General features: G+C 53.7%; 5 protein-coding genes across 5 annotated transcripts; 1 reads left to right on the forward strand and 4 right to left on the reverse strand.

The window, feature by feature from the left end:
* Positions 1 to 368: 368 nt before the first annotated feature.
* On the reverse strand, positions 369 to 2,758 carry CCM_03123 (acetoacetyl-CoA synthase; the record flags this gene model as incomplete). Its single annotated transcript, XM_006668275.1, has 4 exons — positions 369 to 527; positions 588 to 1,184; positions 1,256 to 1,975; positions 2,048 to 2,758. The coding sequence occupies 4 exons, from the start codon at positions 2,756 to 2,758 to the stop codon at positions 369 to 371; spliced, it is 2,187 nt and encodes a 728-aa protein (XP_006668338.1).
* A 940-nt stretch (positions 2,759 to 3,698) lies between these two features.
* Positions 3,699 to 6,081, reverse strand: CCM_03124 (Fungal transcriptional regulatory protein; the record flags this gene model as incomplete). The annotated part of the gene is made up of 7 exons (XM_006668276.1): positions 3,699 to 4,055; positions 4,155 to 4,693; positions 4,826 to 4,899; positions 4,947 to 5,327; positions 5,415 to 5,659; positions 5,760 to 5,841; positions 5,930 to 6,081. 7 exons carry the CDS (start codon positions 6,079 to 6,081, stop codon positions 3,699 to 3,701), a joined length of 1,830 nt encoding a protein of 609 aa, XP_006668339.1.
* An 878-nt stretch (positions 6,082 to 6,959) lies between these two features.
* CCM_03125 (histone acetylase complex subunit Paf400, putative) lies at positions 6,960 to 18,635 on the reverse strand (the record flags this gene model as incomplete). The annotated part of the gene is made up of 3 exons (XM_006668277.1): positions 6,960 to 18,278; positions 18,328 to 18,485; positions 18,581 to 18,635. 3 exons carry the CDS (start codon positions 18,633 to 18,635, stop codon positions 6,960 to 6,962), a joined length of 11,532 nt encoding a protein of 3,843 aa, XP_006668340.1.
* Positions 18,636 to 21,065: 2,430 nt separating this feature from the next.
* On the reverse strand, positions 21,066 to 22,328 carry CCM_03126 (uncharacterized protein; the record flags this gene model as incomplete). The annotated part of the gene is made up of 5 exons (XM_006668278.1): positions 21,066 to 21,193; positions 21,457 to 21,573; positions 21,967 to 22,114; positions 22,167 to 22,235; positions 22,296 to 22,328. 5 exons carry the CDS (start codon positions 22,326 to 22,328, stop codon positions 21,066 to 21,068), a joined length of 495 nt encoding a protein of 164 aa, XP_006668341.1.
* Positions 22,329 to 22,511: 183 nt separating this feature from the next.
* CCM_03127 (uncharacterized protein) lies at positions 22,512 to 22,946 on the forward strand (the record flags this gene model as incomplete). The annotated part of the gene is made up of 1 exon (XM_006668279.1): positions 22,512 to 22,946. The coding sequence occupies one exon, from the start codon at positions 22,512 to 22,514 to the stop codon at positions 22,944 to 22,946; it is 435 nt and encodes a 144-aa protein (XP_006668342.1).
* Between the last annotated feature and the right edge of the window lie 21 nt (positions 22,947 to 22,967).

Genomic DNA, 22,967 nt, shown 5'->3' on the forward strand with positions numbered 1-22,967 from the left:
GCCCGGCGACGGCNCGGGTGGCGCGGCGTCGTCGGCGCCGCGGGGCTGGGGAGCGTCGGCGGCATGATGGGGTACCTGGGATGGCGGTATGGTGTGAATGGAGGCAGGTTTCCAGAGAAGCTGGCGAAGAAGGAGGAGCGGCCGGGACTGTAGTGTCCGGGAGAGAGGCGATGACGGGGCTTGACACGCATGGGCGATCCATCCTGAGGTGTCGCTGGTAATTATAATTATTTGTAGTTTTATTTCTATCTTTAGGCTGTACTATCAATATTCGATATTAATCTGTTTATTCGTTCTATATGTAGCGCTGATGCGCTCATCACAAGTCAAATCACAGCATCTACACAGTACATCGTTATCGACATGCTCTACAGCTTGGCCTGTGGTTCCGTCAATTCTTCGATTTTTTGGAATCGGTAGAAGTAGTCGAGGCTGCCTGGATTCAGCAGCGTGCCACTCGGCTTGACCGTCTTTCCGCAAATGATTTTCTTGACGGGCAGCTCTACCTTTTTACCATTCACCGTCGTCTACCCACCTTGCGTCAGTTTTCACAAAGCACAAACACACACAGACTTGGGCCGACATACCGGAATCTCAGGAATCTCAAAAATATACTTGGGCACATGCCGCTTTGTCAGCTCCCGGGCAATCGCCGCCCTGATATCCGCCACGAGCGCCCTCGTCAGGGAGCCCGGTGCGCGCATCAGCACAAACAGGAGGACCTGCTCGTCCGGGTCGGCGGGCCTGCGCTGGCCGACGCAGATGCTGTCGGCGACGTGGGCGGCAAAGTGGCGGTCGAGCACGGCGTAGATGTCGGCGCTGCCGAAGCGCACGCCGCTCGGGTTGAGCACGCCGTCGGAGCGGCCCTGCATGAGCACGGCGCCGGTGCGCACGTGCACCTGGCAAAAGTCGCCCTGCGCCCACACGTGGCGGAAGCGCTCGTAGTAGGCGCCGCGGTACTTGGGGCCCGGCGCCGTCGCCCCATCGCCCCAGAGGTACAGCGGCGTGTTGGGGAAGGCCGCCGTGGCGACGAGGTCGCCCGACGTGCCGGCGGGGACCGGCCGCCCGGCGCTCCCGTCGTCCATGTCGTGGTCGTACACGGCGATGGGCACCCCGAGGGAGCCGCCCATGCAGCCGCCGCGGTAGAGCGGCTTGAGCGGGTTCTCCAGGACGAAGCAGCCGGCCTTGGGGGAGGGGTCAGCGGGGGTAAGACGTTGGAGAGAGAGAGAGAGAGAGAGCAAATTCAGGGACGTACAATGTCGGTGCCGCCGCTAATGTTGGCCAGCTGCGTGTGCTTGTGGAAGCCGACGTCGTAGAACCAGTCAAACATCTGATCCGGGAGGACCATGCCGGTGCACGTCACGACCTTGAGCGTCGACACGTCGGCCATGTCGCGCGGCGCGAGGCCCTTCTTGATGAGCTCGGCCATCCAGCGGGGGCTCACGCCGAGCACGGTGACGCGGTAGCGGGCGACGAGGCGCACGAGCACGCCGGCGTCGGGCAGCAGCGGGCTGCCGTCGTAGAGGACGGACGCGGCGCCGCCAATCAGCGCGCCGACGCTCGACATGTACATGATCCAGCCCGTCGTCGTGTACTGCAGCACCACGTCGGCCGGGTCCATGCGCCGGTGCAGGATGCTCTCCTTGTACCCCGTCAGCAGCATCGGGCCCACGCCGTGCACGATGGCCTTGGGCGCCCCCGTCGTCCCGGACGAGTAGTAGATGACCATTGGGTCCTGGAAGCCGACGCGGACAAACTCGGGAGGGGACGAGTCGCCGGCGGCGAGGAAGCTGGCCCACGGCTCGACGCGCGGCCCGAGGTGGCCGGTCGGGCCGGCCGTGGGGAAGCGCGGCATCGAGATGATGGCTTCGAAGCTGCGGCACTCGGCGATGAGCCCGGTGAGCATGCCGGCCATTTTGTCGCGCAGGTCGATCCTGCGCCCGTTGTACACGGCGGCGTCGTCGAAGAAGACAAACTAGGAACACCAACGAGTTGTCAGCATTAGGGTCCCCCCCGACTCTCTAGTGTGTGAAGCAACCGGGCGCACCTTGGGGTCGATTTGCGTCGTGCGCTGCAGCAGGCCGTTGACGCCCATGTCTGTCGAGCTGCTGCTAAACAGGGCGCCGAGCCAAGTGGCGGCGAGGAAGACGAGCAGGGTCGTGTACGAGTTTGCGCCGACGGCGACGATCCTGTCGCCCTTGCGCACGCCACGGGCCTGCATCGCAGATGCCAAGCAGCCGGCATCGCGACGCAGCCGGCCCCAGGTGACGTCGCGGGCGGCGTCGGCGCCGCCCTCGCGGACCTCGGTGAGGGCCAGCTTGGCGTCCTCCTTGTCGCGCGTGCCGCGGGTGCCGGGGCCGTGCTCCCACCCGCGCCGGTACAGGTAGTTTTCGGCAAAGTTGAGCCGCACGCCGTCGAACCAGCGCGGCAGGCCGTCGACGGGCACGGCCTCGTCGACGACGCGCGCGAAGCTGCCCTCGTGGATGGCGCGCTGCGAGGCCCAGACGGCGCCCCAAAAGTCGGCGCGCCGCGTGCAGGACCACGCGTACAGATGGTCAAATGTCTGGTGCGAGAGAAAAGGGAAGCAAAAATATGTGAGCACGAGCGGTAGAGGGTTGGGGTGAGAACCCCGGGCGGGCTTGCGTACCTGCATGGTTAAGCCGAAGCGGTCGTTGCAGCTTTGCATAAACCGCCACATTTCCGTCTCTTTGGGGTTGGGATGCTCCCAGAGCTTGCGCGGCATGGTTTCCAGATCCATAGTGTGTCCTAGTTAGAATCAGCACGAGAAACAACTTGGTACTGTTGTTTGTTCTAGGAATAGACGCTCGTGTCTGGGTGTAGCAGGGTAGTTGTACAACATGGCTGTCCGGTCTCCGCACCTCCGATCCCGGTCTGTCCGGGGTTCTGTCTGGGGTATACTCGGTCCCCAAGACACTAGCGACAAGCCAGCGGCTGTGCACTGGGATCGGAACAAATCAATGGTTTGGTTGAATGAAGTGTCGCTCTCCGCTCTTCCGGTTGATTGGTCCCGCTCATCCGGTTCGAGCCGATTTCCGGCGACTGGTCGACGGCACATTGACAGGGAAATGCCTCGGCAAGATGTATCCCGAGTGAGTCGCATCTTACTACCCATTACCACAATTTATAGCTCCGGTCAGCTTCGTCGCCTTATTCCGCTTGTTTCCACCGAAATCGCTCTTCTCCCCGAACCCTGGGTGGGGGTATGCGGATACTATACTAGGTCGGCATATGGAATACTAACGACTTGAAAGAACAGCTGAGCGAATATAACAATAAGTAATTCGTAGTGTAAGAAGTATTCTCTGTGAATTCAAGCATAGCATAGTGACGTATCTTGCTTTCTCGCCCCAGTCGTTGGGTATGCATCATGTACTACCTATTTCCGCGATTTCCGATACAAGTGTACATATACAATGACAACGACATGGGAAAGAATGACCCCAATCGCCTTTGCAAGGTCTTGCGTTTATGCCGTGTGCCGATTAGTCTTCAAATCCTGCGGAAATGGAAAACAAGTGTCAGCTCACACAGCACAGCCCTTAATACCACGCCGTTCTCAATACCAAGGGGCCGTGGTGTATACTCCAACACTTATTCTCTTTCTCTTCCAGGCAAGTATTCACTATTAATAACTAGTCAATAGTATACATCTATCGCAGCACGTCATCCGTCATTGGCTAGACGAGACGCGAAAAGTCCAGCTGTCCAAACTCCCATCGGCCCAGCGTGTCGTACTCCAAGAACTCCTGGACAAACGAATCAAAAGACACGCCGCCGTCCGTCTCGGCACCACCCTGCTGCTCCGACCGCAACACCACGTCCGCCCCGTCCCACTGCGCATCCCCGGCGGCCTCTGGCGGCGCGCCGCTGTAGTTCCCATGGAGCTTCTTCCGCGAGAGTATCAGTTCAAAGAGCGGCAGCGCCTTCTTAATGGCCGGTATCTCGCGCAGCTGGTGCAGCGCCAGCATGGCCTGGCTGATGGACAGGCGCGCCATGGACCGGGCCAGCTCCGACTCGGACGGGTCCAGCGCCGCCTCGACGTGCAGCGCAAGCAGGGACGGCACGGCCGTCATTCTGCGAGAGGGATTTGCCACGTCAGCTGGTGCGGCGTCGTTGTACACGGGGGGCTATACTTGCAGTGAGATGGGAATCTTGTTCATCATGTCGTTGGCCAGTAGCTTTCCCGTGATGCCGTCGAGCTCGAGCATCGCAGAGCGCAGTCGCTGCTTGGCCAGGCTGCTCTTCGCCGCGTCCACGGACCGGAGCTGCCGCTGGATCAGGCGGCACAGCGTGGCCTCGTACCGGTAGCTGGTGCCGAGTACGTCGAGGTGGTGGATGTTGCTGTTGGGCGGCTGGTCGCCGAGCTGCAACTGCGTGGGAAGCGACATGCGCCAGAATTCCAGTGGCCGCATGAGCTGCGCGAGATCAACACACGGATCTTGCACAATACGCGGCAGGATTTCGCCATCTAGTGTCTCATTCGTCTCCGTTAGAATGTGTACGGAGTAGTGATAGTGCGAGGTTGGAGGCGGCATGGGCTCACATATGGTTCCCAGCTTGCAAATGGCGATGAACAAGGCTTTCTGCTGGCTAGTGGTGGGAGGCACAATGTCGCGGTATTGTTTTGGAATCCGTTCTATGCTCCAGTCGCTCATCTTGGGCGGTTCCAAGTCTGGAAGACCATGTAAATACGCTGCGTTGCGGAATTCGGACACGAGATGGAATACATGGCGGCACTTGTGTTGAATCAGAAAAAACGCAGCATAAACCATAGGAAACCGTGCTACGCGGAGCAGCGACTTACATGAAGAGCCCAGGCAATCCGCGAATACAATCCCGATTTCCCATCCGGCCTCGCACTCCGATGTAACCTTTTGCCTGTGTCAGTGCCGCAGCCAAACAGGCGAAATTGGGATTGGACGTACCGGCTGTAGAGCTGAAGCCGGGTAGCCAGGCGAAGCGCGTTGTAGAACCAGTAGTTGGAGTCCTTTTCCGTCTGGTGCTCCGGGAGGACCTTTGTCAAGAGGAGCGAGCCCTGCAGCAGCGTCAGCGCATCGGTTTCCACCTGAAAGTCGTAGAGCAGCGCGGCGCGCGCCGCAAAGGCGGCCTGCGCCTCGGCCCTGCCGGCGAAGGCGCCGCACGCGTCAATCACCGCGCCGGGCACGTAGAGGCTCGCCGTGGCCAGCATGGCGTAGAGCAGGAAGAGCGAGCACGTTCCCGCGTCAAACTGGCGCGCAAAGTCGGCCCTGTCGATGATGGGCGCGTATGGCTCCAGCATGGCAAAGTAGACGGTGACGAGGGCGATTCTGCGCGCGCACACAAGTTAGTGGGCAATCGAGGGTTATTAAGAATGGTAGGTGACATGCAGGCATGGCTTGGGTGGCAGGTCAAACACCCCCTTCTTGTCGAGATACTCCCTGTCCGCGTCATCTAGTTGCGGCGCCCGCTGCCGAGGCGCGTCGTCGTCGTGGTCTTGCCGGCCGAGCGGCGTCCCGAGCGCATCGTCCTGATCGTCAAGCGCTCCGTCGTCGACGGCGTCTCGCAGGATGCAAAAGTAGTGCAGCTGGGACTGCCGCTTGTCGAGGGAGTCGGGGGTAGGCGCCTCGGGGCTGTGCGACCAGGGCTGCGCCTTGCTTCCCTTGAACACATTCAACGTTTAGTATCATATATCTCACGAGCGAGGTTTGTCCACCCGTAAGTGCTCTTTTGAATACAAGGCGTGTAAAAAAAAAACTCACCGTCGTAGTGAGAGGCTGCTGAGACAAGACCGCGGCGGCGCCGCTCTCCGCGGCTTCTTCTTCTTCATCTTCTTCACCGGGCCTACTGCTATATCAGCCAGCCCCTCCCTTGCTCGGACATTCTCTCTCTCTTTTTTTTTGGTCCTTTCCAATTTACATAAAGTACCCACCTTTTGCGCTTTTTGCGCGTCAAAATCACGCACTTTTCTGCGCAGTTGCGGCTTACACAGCCGCTGCACGGAAGGCCGGCCGCCGCCGCGTCGCACTTTGTCTTGCGCACGCGACACGGCACGCAGGCTTTGGTGGGCGTCGTAGAAGACATAAAAAGGCCCGTAGTCTAGCAAATTGAACGAGTCTTGGGATCGATGTCCTGGATATCCGGTGTCCAGTGTCCGGTGTACGTCCATCCGATCCCACACGGGCGGGGGGTCCGGCCAAATCACCGAGAGAAAAGACCGCGGTATTTTCCTGTTTTCGCAGCTTACTGAGGGAAGTTTGTGCATCATACTACTACTATATTCCTTATTCTTTTATTCTTTATCATCATCATCTCTTACCATTCTTGTTTTTTTATTCTTGTAGTCTCTCTTATCCTTTGAATTTTTCTTATTCTATTTCCCCTTTTCCCTAAAAGCTTTTTAATACACTGTATAGAATTATAGACTACCCATTCTACCAAGTCCTTGTTTCCCGCCTTATCTCGCTACCCTGGAGGCTGAAATGCCATCACCGAATTCCCCGACTATTCCACTCTCTCGACAGACATTGGCTGTTTCGTCAATGTGACAAAATAGATGGCCACACAGATGCCGGCTAAACAGCTGTAACTTAGCATAATAGTTCATTCGTACATCACTGACCGGTCGTGTATCTCGCCCTAGTGCCACTCCGTGACCCCTCTCGACCTTTCTTTGTCTGTTTCGCGTCTATACTGTAGGAAATCGCCCACGAGGTTCGGAGAATATTCACGTTGCATAGAGCCAGTATGCGATCAACGCCATATTGAATAAAAAACAAACTAATAACCTATGCAATAGCCCCGTTTATCAGGGACATAAATCCTCCGCCAACTCCTCGCCTTGTTTTGGGTGCAGCCGAAACACGGAAGCACGGGAAACCGCAAAATCAAGTCCTCGTATAATCAAATCATTCATCACCATGACCATTACAACAACCTGTAAAAGAAAACTGTGCCATCCACTACAGATATGGCATCCACAGAACATCGCACTGCGCCAGGTTCATTGGGTTCACTGCCTGGGCGATCGCATCAATGACTGTCTGGTTAGCAGGCAAGTTGCCCGAAGGGTTGTGCGCCAGGCTCGCTGCCCGCTTCACAATCGAGTCGCTGTTGACCTGCACCGACTCGCGCAGCTGGCTCTCGCTAATCCCGTTGCGGTGACTGCTCGTGAGCCAGAAAATCATTTCGTCTCGCACAAATAGCGTCAGCGCATGCTCCAGCTCGTCCTCGGGCTCCGTCAGGCAGCGCGCAATCGCCATGACGGCGCACGCAAAGATACCTTCCGTCGCCAGCGGGCCCATGAGCGTTTGTAGATTGGGCGTGAGCCGGAACGGCACCGGCTCAGGGTTGTGGAAGAACGGCTTGTTGGCTCCCATAAACGACATGAGCTCCGAGCCCCAAATGTTGCCTGACCCCCGCGCAATGTTCATCTTGCCAGGGTACCGGTTGTGCATAAACAGAATATACGTCATAAACGTGAGTGACGACAGCTGGTACGAGAACTGCCGACGGAACAGCCAAAATTCGGCAAACTGAGGGAATATCTGCTGGAAGTATTCCAAGACAACCGTCGGTGGCACCCACTTCTCCTGGATCGCGTTGAACACCTCGAGACGTGCTGTCGGCGTAAGTTCTGGCTTGCCCTGGCCCTTGTTTTCCAGCACGCCGCGAAGCTTATCCAGTGTGAACAGGACAGGTTCATCCTTTTGCATCCCCATGCGTCGACAATGATCTTCGTAGATGCCATGCAGCGTAATGTACGACGTGTCCTCCTGCACAATTCTAATGTGAGGCGCCAGGGGAACCATGAGCGGTAGCGTAAACTGCAAGTCGCGCCGTCGACTCTCCTTCTTGCGTCCCAGAGTCTGGTTGAGCTGGCGGAAGAGCTGTAGAATTCGCTCCTCACGGCGACAGTGCCGTGCGGCTGGGTGCTGAACAGCCCACGAATGAACACTGCCATCGTGGCCACGCATCTTAAGACGCCGATACGAAGCACTGATCGAACGCACGAGGTCAACGTTTGGTAAGAAGCGCTCGATGCGAATAAAATCTTGATTCTTGTCCTTGTGCTGCAAGTACTGGCCCGGCACTTCCACGTCGTCAAACTTTTGGTAGCGGAACTCGCTCAGGTGAGGCGAGAAAGCCTCGAGGGGAGTATGGCATATCCGGCGATCCAGCTTCTCCTCGAACTTGGTGCGCCAGCGACGCAACTTGTGGATGTATTCGTACATAGTTGGCTTGACATCCACAAAGTCTGCTTCAAACGACTTCTTGATGTGGCTCGGCAAGATTGTTTCGGCGAATCGCGTAATATTGGTCTCTGTCGCCGAAGGAAGTTTAACACTTCTAGCAAATGATGGAGGCGTGCGGCTAACATATGTCAAAGCATCATTAAGTAGAGCAACAATCAGTCGGTAGGCATCCTCGTCGGGTGGGCACTTGAAGTGTTTTTGAATCTGGTCCACCATGGTCTCCATCGACAGGGCCAGCAGAGGAAAGGCTGTCTTGAGGACCGACATGATTTCTTCTGTAAGCTCCCAAGGAGGCTTCTTCGCGTTCTGGCCATTTTGGGCAGCCTGTGCCGGGTTTTTGGCTTCTGGCCCAGTAGCAGGAGTTGAGGCTGCGGCTAGAGTAGCAGGGGTTGCCGGCGTAGCGGCATCGCCCTCGGTCTTGACAGCGGTGTCGGCATTGTTGGCAGTACCAGGCCTAGATGCGCTCTCGGGCTTGGGCGTGTCAGACTTGGATACAGACGGCGAAGCGCTCGCCTTGTTGCTGGCCATGGACTGCTGACGCTGGCGCGCCTTCTCCTTGGCTTCCTGGCTCTTCTTAATGACCAGCATGTCTTCTCGGTTGGTGCGAAGCTGGAAGTACAGCGCCTGAGGGTAAGACTTGGCAATGCTGAGGAGGATCTGGTAGACGCGGGGTGCCTCCTTGTGACCCAGGCCAGTGAGGAGCTGCGGGATATACGTGATCCAATACCAAACGGGAGTTTCGCCCTTGAAGTCGTCAAAACCCATGGCAATGGTGCCCCTGGCATCGTCGAGGCTGAGCAGCCACAAGATGCGAGCAAGAAGCTTGCGTGATTTGGCATTCTTGTAACTACCCGCAGCTTGCAAGTACGAGGTGAGGGCTTGTCGAGCGGCATTGAGATCGGATGGGGTTTCTTTGAACTTGCGATCATTGAAGTGGCCCCATTCGGCCCATGCCTTCGCCGCGCCGATATCAAAGTATAACGCGGTACCGTAGGCGGCATCGGCTTCGTCCTTGTGCTTCAACCTCTCCTGGAACATGCCCTTGAGCGTGTAGAATTCGGCCTTTTGCTGGGGATTAAAGTAGTTGAGATTGGTGTTGTTGATGACGTCCAGTCCACTGTTGAGTTCCTCGGGGTTTTCATAGTGGCACTTGGCTTGCTCGCGAAGCTTGAGGAAAGCCTCCTGGATCTCGATGTTCGGCAGCGTGTAGATGCGACTCAGTTGGCTAATGCAGACATCGGGCAGGTTATGCTTGCGCGCGACGTGGGCAAATCTGTTGATGATCCAGGCAGTCTCGTGGTAACCGCGGTAGGCAAACGAAGATGCGCCTCCGCCGTTTTGAGCTCCCTGCGGAGGCAGCAGTTGCAGGTAGGTGTGATTGATAAGACCAAAGATGTGCTGTCGCCACGTCACAAGATCTTGCCAGGCAGTAATATCGTCCCAAACGTTCGGGAGGCGGTCACGCCAAGCACCCAACAGCAGCTTAAGCTCCCCCGACTTGACATCGAGGTTGGAAGCAGTCGTACTCGCCAAGCTTTGGCAGATGACACTGGCATCATGCATCTCAACAAGCTCCTGAAAATTCTGCAGAAGTGGGATATGGGCATTGGTCAACCGGCCAGGCAGCTGATGCCATTTGCGGATGGAAAGTTGAATCGCCTCGTCGCAGACACGACTAAAATCGGTGATAGACTCCTGCTGGTTGTGGTACTTGAGCAAGGACATGAACGCCTGGAAGAAGGCCCGGCGAGGAGTGGGCGCATCCATGACACCTTTGATGATATTGTCCAGAGCTTCGCGACTCTGTTCGTCCTGCCACATTTCCGTACTACGCCACGCGCATTCCAGCAGCAAGTCTTGAAAGTTTTCGTGCTTCGCAAAATCTTGCAGAATCTCCCATTGCTGTAACTTTTGGGCACAGAGAACCCAATGATCCTCCCAAAGCATGTACTCTGCTTGCGAAAAGGGAATGACGCCAGTTCGAGCCTTGATCTGCGCATTTTCGTATAGTTTCTGCGCCTTGTCCCACATGCCATTCTGTTCGTAGGATAGGCCGGCGTTGGTTTCCACGAACTGGCAACGGCGACGCCAAGTTCCGTAAAACAAGTCGTCTTCTTGCAACGACCCATACAGGTCGACCAAGGCGTCAAGATTGCTTTCCCTGACCGTAGCCGAGTCACCCATGGGTTTAATAGCGGAATTTTCTAGCTGCACAAGAGCAGCATACCAAGCGTCATACGTCTTCGCCTCAAATTTGAGTACGTGGGGCGGCAATCGGCATTCTGGCCAAGTCTTACCGGCTCCTTCAACAAGAGATTGAACAACATTTGGTCGCTTGTCAATCTGGCGGCTGTGGTAGTCCTTTGTTAAGAGAGCGACAATACCTCTCTCCAGGTCAGGGCGATCATCACGAGCCGTCGCTGACCAGAACATAGGGAACAAGGCCAGCCAAAGCTGGTGGGCAAGTTGGTTGTCGGCGTGCTGCAGCTGCGCTAGTGGTTCGATAACATCTCGGACCTTGACCTCGCCCAGCTCATGGACGAAACGACGGTGCTTTGACATCAATTCCTCAAACTTGTCATCCGACATGGAAGTAGGCTCACGAGTGTTGTCCTTTGCGTAGACAGCCGCGAGTTGGGATGCCGATAATACCCGGTAGTCTTCTGAGTGTAGCTGAATAGCCGTGTTCATCTCGACAGCTCCAAACAGCAGATGCGAAGCTTGCGCAAGCCAGTAGGAATCGGCAAGGGTATCCCAGTTCTGTGCGGTCAGAATGTACGATAGGCGTACGCTAGCAGTCTTGGAAAGGCTCCTGTCGAATATGGCCATGAAACGGTTGCGCATCTCAACATCCGTAGCTCTGGTTCCGATCAAGAAAGCATGCTCCATACGCACGGTGAGCTCAGTTCTCGTAATCCTGGGATCTTCGTAGATCTTGATCACCAGCTCCAGAAACTTTGAAAGCAAGGTGGGGTCTTGTCTGTGCTCAAAGCAGAGCATCTTATGAAGAACGGCCGTCTTCTCCTTAAGTGTTGGCCACGTACCTTCAACTCGAAACACCCAGCTCTCAACCATGTTCAGAATCTCTGTGCAGAGATCAATGTGTAGTGACTTTTCCACCAAAGTAGCCAATACACTCAGAAAAGGCCGTCGATTATCGCCCAGAGTCTCCATTCTCAGCGCAACCACTTGTATTTCCTTGATCATCAATCGCGTTTGCAACTCTAGCTCGTATGCCGGAAGCTCGCCAGTGGTTGCAGGAGCATCGGCGGCACGCTGAGCTCCGTTAGCGGCATTTGACAGGGCATTGTAGTGTTGGACATGTTCTCGGGCATGTTTGCTCTGGAGGGCCTTCATGAGAGAAGGAATGTGCTGATCGATAACTGCAGGTTTACGATCCTCGAGGGACCACAGGATATTGACGCCAGAAAAGTAGGAAGCACTGTTCATTTGTTCCGTCGCGATCTGAGAGAGGTAGGCGATGATCTCAGAAGTAGGTACTTCAGGCTCGCCATCGGCATCAGCGTCCTCCATCGGAGTGTCTTCGGGGACAGCATCTAAAATACGCTTGATAGTAGACTTCAATTCGCGGCCGTCGTCGTATTTCTTGTTTTCGAGATGCAGGCAGTCTTGGATTTCGGGGTTTTCGGATTTGAGACATTTCTCTAGAACCTTCTGCACAGCAGGGATGTTCTTCTGGATCCAGTCGTCCGGCTTCGCATTCAGAAGAATACGGACAACTTGGAGGGTATTGATGATGCTCGTGAGGAACTTGTCGTCGTACTTCTCCTTGTCGGATGGGTCGGCATTAAGAATAACCTGCGTCTTCTCACTGGCGAGCATGACGTCCGTGACATTGGGGAACAAATCAAGCTCCAGGTCGCCCCAGTACCGATGTTGAACCAAATTGTGAAGCAGTGACATGGCCTTTTTGCAAAGCTCTGTAGATGTCTGTGGCACAGGCATCGTCGTGGGTGTTGGCTCGCGCGGCTTGGCGGAAGGAAGCACGTAACGCTCATTGAGCTGCGCAATGAATTCAACCAGGAACTTGAGCATCTTTTGTCGGAAGCCTGGAGGAATGAGATACTCGGGGGTGGTCTTGGCAGCCGCGGGTGAAGCAATGGGCTGGTCAATGCTGTCGAGTTTACGCTTCTTAGAAACGGGCGAAACGGATCCCGCAATTATGCCGGTTCTTCCTTCAACGCGCCACTGCTCCCAGGTCCAAATCAGCCACATCATATTAAGAGCCAGCTTCTTATGTTCATGGGAGGGATTTGGTGGCGCGGCGACCTTGCGCAAAGAAGTGATGATAAGCACGGTGTACTTGTCACGCGCTTCGTAGAATAACTCTGGGTGTTTGACAAGAAACTGGAAGATGCTCATCATTTGCTGACCATTATGTCCTTCGTCGGCTAGTATGCGGCGAGGTGCAACCTGCCAAGCAGGGAACTTCTCGGTCGGTAGCGTGGCGCAGCGCTTCGGCAAAACAGGTGCAATCAGTTCGAGGGCTTGCGTCACCAGTGCACGCCCCTCGTTCTGATTCGTCTTCAACAGAGACAGGTACACTTGATTCACAATCTTTGTCGGTGTTTCGTAGTGCGCTATGAAATAACCGATGACGACATAAGCAGCATGCTTGTTGATAATATCTTCGAGGCGGATAAATGTCCAGCCGAACTTGATGATATCCTTGCGAGCTTCCTGCAAGGTAGTGAAATAATACTTGACAAGCATTGCTGAGAGCTGGAGGACCTCGAATCTTGTGTGGTCGATACCGGCTGCATCGTCCGAGGCCATATCTGGATGGACCTTCCAGATCTTGGAGCTTACTGCATCGATGACAGACTTGTCCATGAAACGTTGTGATTTGTCTTGCTCTGGCTGATTCCAGCGTCTCATGACATCCATTGCAACAATCGGGTTAACAATGTTATGCAGCAAAAAGTACTTTGTCTTGTTGGAGCCATTTCTGGCTGAGTACGCGTCCAAGCATCGCAGAACCGTCGTCCTCCAGAAATCGATTGAATCGCTGGAGATAATATCCTTGTAAATGAAGGAGAAGAGCGACTGAGTGGAACGGAGCTCCTCAGCCGTGACAGGTTCGATGAGGCTGAAGAGCGCGTCCAGGTCCTTCGGAGATCGTTCCAAAGTCTTGACCAGAACATCCATCAGTTGTTCAGCTGCCTGGTGGGCGGGTAAGCGCATGGCAGCGGGGCATGTGTAGCTGCGCAGGTGGCTCTCCAAATCCTTGCCCATCTTCTTCAGCCAAACAATGTGTTCCTTCTTGTCCATCCATTTGCATGCATCTGGGTACTGGGAAAGCGAGTCCAGCACGTGGATAGTGTTGATCATGGCGGTGAACTTCTTCTCGTTGTTTTGGGCAACAACCTCAATGCACCTTTTTTGAAGGGTCTCGAACTCCGCGGCGGCAACCTCGCGCATAGGACCGCTGTCAGGATGTAAGAGCACCTGAGCAAGAAGCCTGCCATACTTGAGTTCGTCGATCTTGCTGACTAAATAGCTCCAAACCTCCTTGGCATATCTGTTCATGTACAAGTACATAGGCGCCCTGAATGGGCTTTGGTGTGTTCTTCTCAGGCGATCCTCAAGTGTTAGTAGGCAATCAATGAGTCGATCCTTGAAGGCCTCGGCCTGCATAGGTAGCAGATGGAAAATATGTAAAATTGCTGCGATGACCTTCATCTGAGGGTTTTGCTCAAAAAACGTGAAGGAAATCTGCTGCCAGGCATTGGGGTCAACAATAGAGTCTACCTGGTCCAGCAAGCGCACTCCAATCTCCACCTTGAAATAGCTCGTAAGTAACTTCAGCAGGCGAGACAGGTTCTCGAGTCCGTTGACATTGAGGCGTTTGGGGTCGGACAGGCTTTGCAGCACGGGACGCAGACCGCCTTGGAGCAAATCCTTCGGGAGTCTCCTATCGACGAGAAGGATAGATTTCAGGGCGTCGTTAGCCGCAGCTATCGTGGGCTTCGAGTCCGAGTACAGGCACTTGAAGAAGACGGATAGTATCCTTCCTTTGGTAGGTCCGTTTGCGAAATCTTCAAAAGACATGGCTGTGCTGAGCAGCTTGATGCAGGAGATGCGCAAGTTGACGATGTGCTCATGGGTGCGAAACTCGGCTGGCTTATTGGCCAGGGACTCATCAGTGGCGTCCGCAAGGGCGAGAGACTCCATAAGTAGTCGGTTAAGATTCTCGTCAAACTTGACCCAGTCGCTCTTGAGACTCATATGGTAAGTCATAGCATTGATATATCCGATCTGAATAGCGAAGGGCAAGGCACGGAGAGGCTTGGCGTAGATTGGTTGCAAAAATCGATCCCGATAAGGTTCAACTAAAAGCCAAACTTCGCAGCCGGCAGCCTTGGCAATGAGCTCAAGAGACTCCTTCGCAGTCTCACGCACAAATTTGTTCATGTGGAACAACTCATTATTGAACTGCATGCAAATTTGAGCCAGACGGGGCTGCTTGACCAGGGGTTGCCCTTGTTGTTGCGGAAGAGGCAACGCATCTTCTTTCGTGATGTTCTTCGTGATGCGGGTGAGAAGCACTTCCAAGCTGGCTTGGGCGAGGCATCTGGTCTTGTCCGGCAGATCCGAGGGCATGTCCTTAATGACGTACATGAGCGACCGAATGAACTCCATCTGCTTGGTGGCAACCCATTGGTCGCCGAAATCAAGCTCAGTTAGAAGGAAGTTGATGCCAAGACTGCCACCAGCCTTCGTAAACCACTCCTCCTCGTAGCAGCTGTGACAGAAGGTGCTGCTTAGATGGCTGAACAGAGGCAGTCGGCCGACATTGTCGGGGGACCCCAGCACAATAGTAGCGCACTGGAAAAGATCGCGAATGGCATTTTGCGCTGCCTCACGAACGTCAGGGTGGTCAGAGGCCAATGACTCAACAATAGCATCAGAGAGCACACGCGTATCGATGGAGAGCGGGCCCTCGCCAGCCTTTGGATCAAACGGACTCGTGTTGCGCTTGAAGTCGACGAGTGACCTTCCAATCTCGATCAAGGCGAAGTGTCTGCAGATGTCCTGCATGAAAGCGGAGGCACTCTCTTTGAAGTCAGGGATCGAGTAAGCAAACATGACTGCCTTGAGAAGACGCTTTGTGATTTGGTCTTGCTCATCTTTTTTGGGGATCGACTTGTCACGACTCGAGATCTCGAAGGGGGCAAAGTTGATGTCGAGTTTGCGGGCAAGTAAGTCCTGGGCCTGTAGTCGAACAACACGCGGCAGGTCTTCCGGTAATTGATCGTAACCGATACGAAGCTTCAACTGTGTCTTGATGAAGTGTAACGCTTGCCCCTTATAGTAGTCCTCATGATGTTTGTTTTGAGTGCCTTTCCCATTCTTAACAACCTCCATGAGCTTTTGGATGGCAAAATCGATACCCAGGTCGGCAGGGAAAGCTCTGTCGTGCTTGGAGCCAAGAAGGCGGACATCGAAACTTGACGAATCGTCTGCATATGTCTTATAGGAGAGTGGAACCGCCGCGGTCATGAATTTGCGGTTTCGACCTCCGAGTTTCCCAAGAATGCGCATGGTAGTGTGCGCGTGGAAGTGGTTATACGGATGCGGTCGCAAATGGTCAAAAAGCGCAGTCATGAGCTCGTCGATCACTGGAGCCATAATTGGATCCAGATAATCAGTTGTCAAGTTGTCAACACAAAGCTCCAGCGTTCGGAGACCCTGCCCAACCAAATCGGTGCCAGCGCGCAGAGCAACCACGAGAGGCCGCATAAGAAAGCTCAAATGCGGCAGCAAATGGCTGAGTCGTGCCGGAACAGTAAGGCACAGTTCGACATAGAGATCCCTCTCTGAAGGTTTACGCGCGGCCATAAGGAGGTTGTTGAGAACATCGAGCAGCATTTCGAGCAGCGGCAATATTTGCTTGTAGAGCTGTTCGAATTTTCCGCCTCCTATACTACGGAAGAGGGCACGCAGTAGAAGGAAATAGTTGATGGGCTCCTCGGCCTTGGTCGAGAGCTCAATCGACTTGGTAACAATGTTGACCACGTGAGGGAGGAGAACCTGTTCGTTTTGACTGGCAAATAGAGTCACAGCCATAAACGCCAGCTTGAAGAGACGAATCAAGATGGAGGCCTTCTTGACGTCGGCTGAGCCGACTTCATCGATTCGGTCCATGAGAAACTGCAGTAACATGCCGCAGAAGCTGGGCGATGTCGCTTCGCTGGCTAAGAAAAACTGGGGTATATGCAACAGCGCTGTATGCTCAAAGATCATGTCGTACAGATGTGGGATCTCTTGCTGGAAAACTTCGTGGAAAGTGGCAGGGTCGATGCAGTGAAAGACGGTGGCAAATGTTTCGAGCAGATCTTTCTCTTCTTTCGAGCTCGATATCATGTAGAAATTTGCCATTTGCTCGACGGGCGAAGAGTACTGGGATTCAATCGTCGGCTTCTCAATCTCATAGTATCGGAACACGTAGGCTCCCTCGCGGAAGAGTTTCACTATGACATTGACCTCTTCCGCAGTGAACCCATATGCTACCTCCTGCCAGTGCGAGGGGGCATTCGCTGGGTCAATCGTGGTGCCCACGTTGCATGTTCGCAGCTGATAAAATGTGTTTTTCAGACCATTCATAAGATTTTTAAAAAGAAACTTATTATCGACAACGGGGTCAGAACCTCTATCACGTGGGTGCGAGGTCTTGATCGGCATAGCGGAAAAGATGTCGATTTCATCCCAGTCAGGGGGGTTCTCCTTATCTGCGAGATATGTCTCCGGAGCGCTACTCTCCTGCTGCTGGTGATAGAGCTTTGACAGTTTAACAGCATTCGGGTACTGTCGGTTCATAGCAGCAAACTTATCCCCAATGGCGTTGAGGATCATCATGAGATAGTGTCGGGCATCAACTTTGTTAGGCAGCTTCGCGATGCACTCAGCCATGTTTAGTAGAAGCTTAGCGCTCATCGTCTGGAAACTGGTTCCGGGGAACGGGTCCTGCAGGTTCCTTGTATAAACTTCCACTGTCTTGCGAATCTGCTCCGGGCTCAGAGAATCTCGCACGTGGTGTATGAGATCCGCGAGCATGCTATATGCTAGAGGCCGCATTGTCTCGTACACTGTTAGCCCATCGCCAGTCAACGTGCGCTCGTCAAGAAGCTCGTCAATTTTGGGTAGGAAGATTCTGCGGCAGTTGTAGTTGATGATGTGTCGGATAGCAATCAAAAGCTCCTTTCGTGTAGCGGACTTCTCCTTCGGGCAGTCTTTTAGCAGTCGCACGACGACGTCAGGCAAGTTCTGCAGGAAATCTGTGAGTTGTTGAGAGTGCGCCCTGAGCAAATATGCCAAGAAACTCATGGTTTTAACCTGTGCAGTGATGAATTCACCGAATGCCGCGCGGTTCTTGATGGCAGGACTGACACCAGTATGGATTTTGCCCTTGGCAGCGGCATCCGCATGTGCCTGCTTCTGCGCGCTGGCTTGAAGCTGCAGTGCTGACTTGATGAGGGGTACAAAAGCCCTTACGTTCTGCGGTACAGTACCGCGGTACACCTGAAATATCGACACCACTATTATCGGACACTCTGACAGAACCTTGAAAGACTGCATTCCCTTCAGAAGAGGGCGATTCTGTAGTTGGGGATCGGCGCCGAGTTCAGTTACAGATGCAACGGGCGATGCCGGCCGAGGAGATTGGAAGTTTTGTGAGCCACCGGGTGTAGATGGCGCACCTCCAGCCGCCAAAGGAGGAGCAGTACCATTGTCCAGCTGTTCGCGCACAACCTTGTCCATTTGCTCAAATAGCTCCTGAATCAACGTCAGGAACTCTTGAACTTTGCCCTGGAGCGCCTTGTGCTGGTGTCGCATAATATCGGACGTGATTTTGACACATAGAGTCGCATTGTCTTCATTATCGGTTCGTACCAGCTGTATCAACAGGTCGACGACTTCAACGGCGTATGGCTCGAGGGGTTCGGCAGGTGACGGCGCACTAGGTAATCTGTGAAGGACTTCAAGAATGCAGTTTCGCAGTTTCTCATCGGATGTTAGCTTGTTGTCGCGGTGATGGCACGTTGCGACAAACCTGCTCTGGCGAGTTGCTCTGGAAGATGCAGGGTCCGCGCAAGATGTTGACAAAGATAGGCATCAACCTCTTGAGGAAAGGCGGGTAAATGGGACCATTTGTGTAGTGATCTAGGGAGTCGCGTAGCGTAGTGGCAGCTTCTACCTTAGACTTGGTATCTGTGGGAGTAACGTGTGAGTCTTGGTTCATCAAGTTACATATGCATCGTCATCTGCGGGCAGATGCCAACGGGTGACGACCAAATCCGGCATACCAATATCCGCGCTGCTAAGTCGCTTTACGACGTCATCAATCGTAGTTCCCGACATGGCTGCATCATAAGCGTCCTTAAGACGCGAAAAAAATTGCCATTCAACGAGGCAATGCCGCGGGAGAGAAGTTGACGGTGACTTGGTGTAAATGTTCGTGTGGGGGGGAATGAGCGTTTCCGGGCCTAATGTCGTTTGATGCGCTTCGAAATTATTCGATCGATTTCGATCGTAAGAGAAGAAGATTTCGCCCCTCTTTGTAAGATCCAAAAATTGTTCTTAGGTTTAGAGGTGGCGTTTGCGCGGAAAGAAGGCTTTTTAACAGCAAGATGGGACTGATGTATTGAAAGGGTCGGGAAGCTCTGCTCGTGTAGTAGAAAATTAGTGAGAGACTGCAGGTGCCGGGGCCTGCCGCCGCCAAAACCAACTACGCTAGGGGCTGTAGGAATAATAATCCGGCGCTAAAATCGGACACACCCGCATAGGGTGGTGTTGATCTAGTAACCAGGCCAGGGATATGATAAGATAGTGACCCGTTTATCGATAAGATTACGCGCCTCCTATGTAATCACTAAAGAAATTCAGTGCGCAAGTTTATTCGGCCGTTTCATATTTTGTTAAGAGAATTTACTGTTATCTCTTCCAATAGTTACAATTTCAATTGGATCTTCACTTAATACTCCAGTTGCTTTCATTTGACCTCTAAACGATATTAAGGACGCTGGTGTCGACGTCGTACATCAATGTCGCGCTTTACCTATCCTCGTCACGCCATCCATCTGTTCAGAGCAGAACGCGGTACTGCGAGGATTTCGGTTGATGCTTATCGTGTATAATAGCCACATTTTATTCGAGATACCTCTCGTTTGGGCGGGAACATGTACTGTACCGATGAATTGCTGAGGGTGCTTTGTCGCGCAGATTCACTAGCTAAAATCCGCGTGCCAGGTTCTGGGGACGAGGGTGACCGAGGCAAGGTCAAAGTCAGCGACAATAAGGCTATTATAGTATGGCACGGTGATATAGTCAATTGCGTCGCTATTTTATGTGACAAACAGCTGATCACCTTGCTGCCACATCTGGACAACTGATGCAATTTCCCCCAGCCACACGAAATAACGACCCTCAAGGCTGCAGTTGAAGAAGCCGTGGTTGCAGTAGAGAAGCTATCGCTCTGCGACAATACTTGTGTAAGGTAACGCCGCTGTTTCTTTGGCTTGTCACGGCTGACTGGCAATCAGTCAGTGAGTAGCAGCACTGGGACGCCATATTCGACAGTCTACTTCAGGTTGGCGACAGCGATGAGGCCGTCGCTGGTTTGGAGGGCTCAGGTCTCACTTACGTCTATCAGGAACATCAACATGACGACGCAGGACCGCTCTCAAATTTGTCAGCATCCAATCGCTTTCGATACCTGCGTCCGTAATTCAACCTAGGGCTCGGATTGTCTTACCACCGACCTGGTTTGGGTTCTGCAGGTTAAGTCATCCCGTAGCGACGCCGCAAGTCGGGTTGTATGTTTGTGAGGAATTGGGGAAGATTGCAACAAAGAGAGTTGGTCACTCTAGCAAGTTTGCCTCTTCGTGCGACTGCAGAGGTTTTCTGCGACGCTTATTCGGATCACGCGTGGGGTTGTTGGTATTTACATGAACAAAGAACGAAGAAGTGCTGATAATCGAATGGATGAGGCATGGGGTATGAGGTGAAGTGCGAGGTGAAGTGCGCATCGCCGACTTTCTAGAGGCAAGTTGATTTTGATGTAGCTGCGGTCTGTTTGCTTGTCTTCATCATAATGGTCAGAAACGAGATAATGCATCATGCGTAGTGGGCGAGTTCTCGCTCCGGGAATACAGTCGGCGCATGCAGAGAGATCGTTGTCGCTGTTTTTGATGCCAACAGGAGCTGCTATGAGAGATGCGCGCACAATATAAGTGCTTTGCAAGTTGATGCGGGGAGGAAAAATATGAATGAAGCTAGGAATGTAAGGTGCTCGCGTCTAACGCGTGTCGTCGGGAGGCTGCGTACAGCTTGGGTAGAAAAAAGGAGCTAGCTCTAAGTTCCAGACTCTGGCGCAGAGTCGACCGCACAGGTGATAGCCAGTCACTAAATGAAGACATGGACTAATAGTAGGTATGTAATATCATTCGTTCAGCGCAGCCACGCCAATCTATTAGCTATGCAGAGTAGCATCATGCTACCACGGCATAACTACTTGATCTCCGACAGTGGGGTCTTGGCTGGCGGCTAGATTGCCTGTCGTCCGAAAATAGCATTGAATGCTAATGTCCGATGTATCAATAATGCGTGGTTGTCTATAATTTAGCGAGTCAAATCATGTTTGAAAGTTGTTTGTTGGTTCAGGGTAACTAGTCGCGGGGTCAGGGGTTGGTCTATGAGTGCCGTGACCAAGCAAACAGGAATTTCGTCGGCCGAAGCAAAGGCCACTGATTATTTAAATCGGGACTTTTATGTATTGCTGCATTCAATGTATCAGGTCTGTGAGGCGCTACGGCTGGTGAGGTTGCTCAACAGCCCAGTGTGATACAGAATCCCAGCGATTTGGTGTAGGACACGGCGCTTGCTGATTGGTCCAGCAATAGGTAGTTCGGTGCGCGATACTACTCAGTAGTTGACATGAACGGATACCAAGAGCAGCATTGAAGGCCGGTGCGGTGCGGCGAGACGGATACATGTCGTCTGATGACAGGCAACAGGCGACAGGCAGGTGAAGAAAAAGGGAATCTGATGACGAGGTTTGCGGCGAGGATCAAGGGGAAAAAAAGGTGTGGATCTGCGCCCCTCCAGCCCCTTTGATTTCGCTGGGCGGCGCACTCCCACTAGTACCTCAGTACCTGTACCTGGAGGTGATAAGTACACCCACCCACTGTAGCTGCAGCCACCGATGGCGGGCTGCACCTGAGGCTGGTCCCTGGTTCCTTAATGCAAGGACCTGCAGGTCGGAAGGCGGGAGCCTTTGTGCTGCCAATCTTGCTCGGTTCTTCTCACGGATTACGGATGCTCTGCAACTGTGTTATTATCAGCTTTAGTTGACCCAGAAAATACGAGCCTTTACCAGCTCGCCTCTCCAGCACCGTACGACTTGGAATACAAAGGTACAGCTGGTGTACATGGCATGGCAGGTGGCTAAGTGCAGTTTAGTGCGTGCACTGGGGTTCCCAGTGATTCCCCCACAGTGCGCCGACTGGCACTTAGACCCAGCCACTCGGAGAGCTGATAATGCGTGGTTACGACAGGAAAAACAAGGCGCAAGGATCTCGAGGGTAGCGGAAGGTTCGAAAAATCAATCAAAAGGCCGACTATTAACAAGAGTGCATGTACATTTGACTCGGTAGATTGAGTGCATCCCCTAATCAATGCCCCTGACAATCACCGCTAACAAGTTGGCAACGAGTTATGATTGGACTGTTAGGTACATCGGTAAGTAGGTACTGTGTCGCATCCAGCTCAACACGCTCAACACTGGACTGGGCCGCACAACTGATGAACATGATAGGGGCAATTGGGACTTTTGCCGCGTGCTTTGAGGACAATTCGTCGATCGGTAAAATATGTTTGTTGCGCTCAGGTTACCAGCAGCAGCTCGGCCAAGCCGGTCGCGGCTCGAGCCACCCCCGAAACGTGAACAGGGGCACTAACTACCTGACTAAAAGTACCTAGTACAGATGTACTAAGGTACCTTAGGAGGTTAGTAGGAGGTACCTGTGCCGCGCTTCCCCAGCCTATACAAGCCATTGTCACTGGTTGAAAATCTCCTTTTTTTGCACCGTTGGCCGTTATTATGTAGCCCCCCAGTTTCGACGTTGTTGCAATAGTTAGTCTATTCGTAAAATTACTGACGACTCTATTAATAACATTTCCATTCCATCAGCAACTCATTCATTCATTCGATGCAAACCGCCATCTCTAGGTAGTTAAATGGGGCGACTGACATCCATCTCCAGTCATCAACTCCTCTCCTCGTCCCCCCTGGCTCCAGTCGCAACACACCAACCCCTCTGGAATTTACCCCCCAGCCCGTCGGCTCAGGCCAACCCCAAAAAAAAAAGAGAGAGGCGACGACAATTCTCCTCTTCATCCGCCCACGACCAATTGCACTCCCTTCACGCACGCCCTCGCGGATTTCCAGCCATCTCTAAACTCGGGTTCCATACGCCTCTTCTCTTTGTCGGCACCGGACAGTTCCGTACAGCTTCCCACCAAGACTCTTTGCGCTCGCGCGCGCATGTCCGTCTACCTTCCCCTGGCTCGCTCCATCCATCCATCCAACCGCCAACCGTTAGACACACGCCGCCCTGCCGACCGCACAACCGCATCTCGCCATCGCTCCTGTCCCTTTGTCCGGAGACATAGTCGTTTGCGCTCGCTTTTCAA

The sequence above is a fragment of the Cordyceps militaris genome (genome assembly GCF_000225605.1).
Source record: "Cordyceps militaris CM01 unplaced genomic scaffold CCM_S00002, whole genome shotgun sequence".
Classification (NCBI taxonomy): domain Eukaryota; kingdom Fungi; phylum Ascomycota; class Sordariomycetes; order Hypocreales; family Cordycipitaceae; genus Cordyceps; species Cordyceps militaris.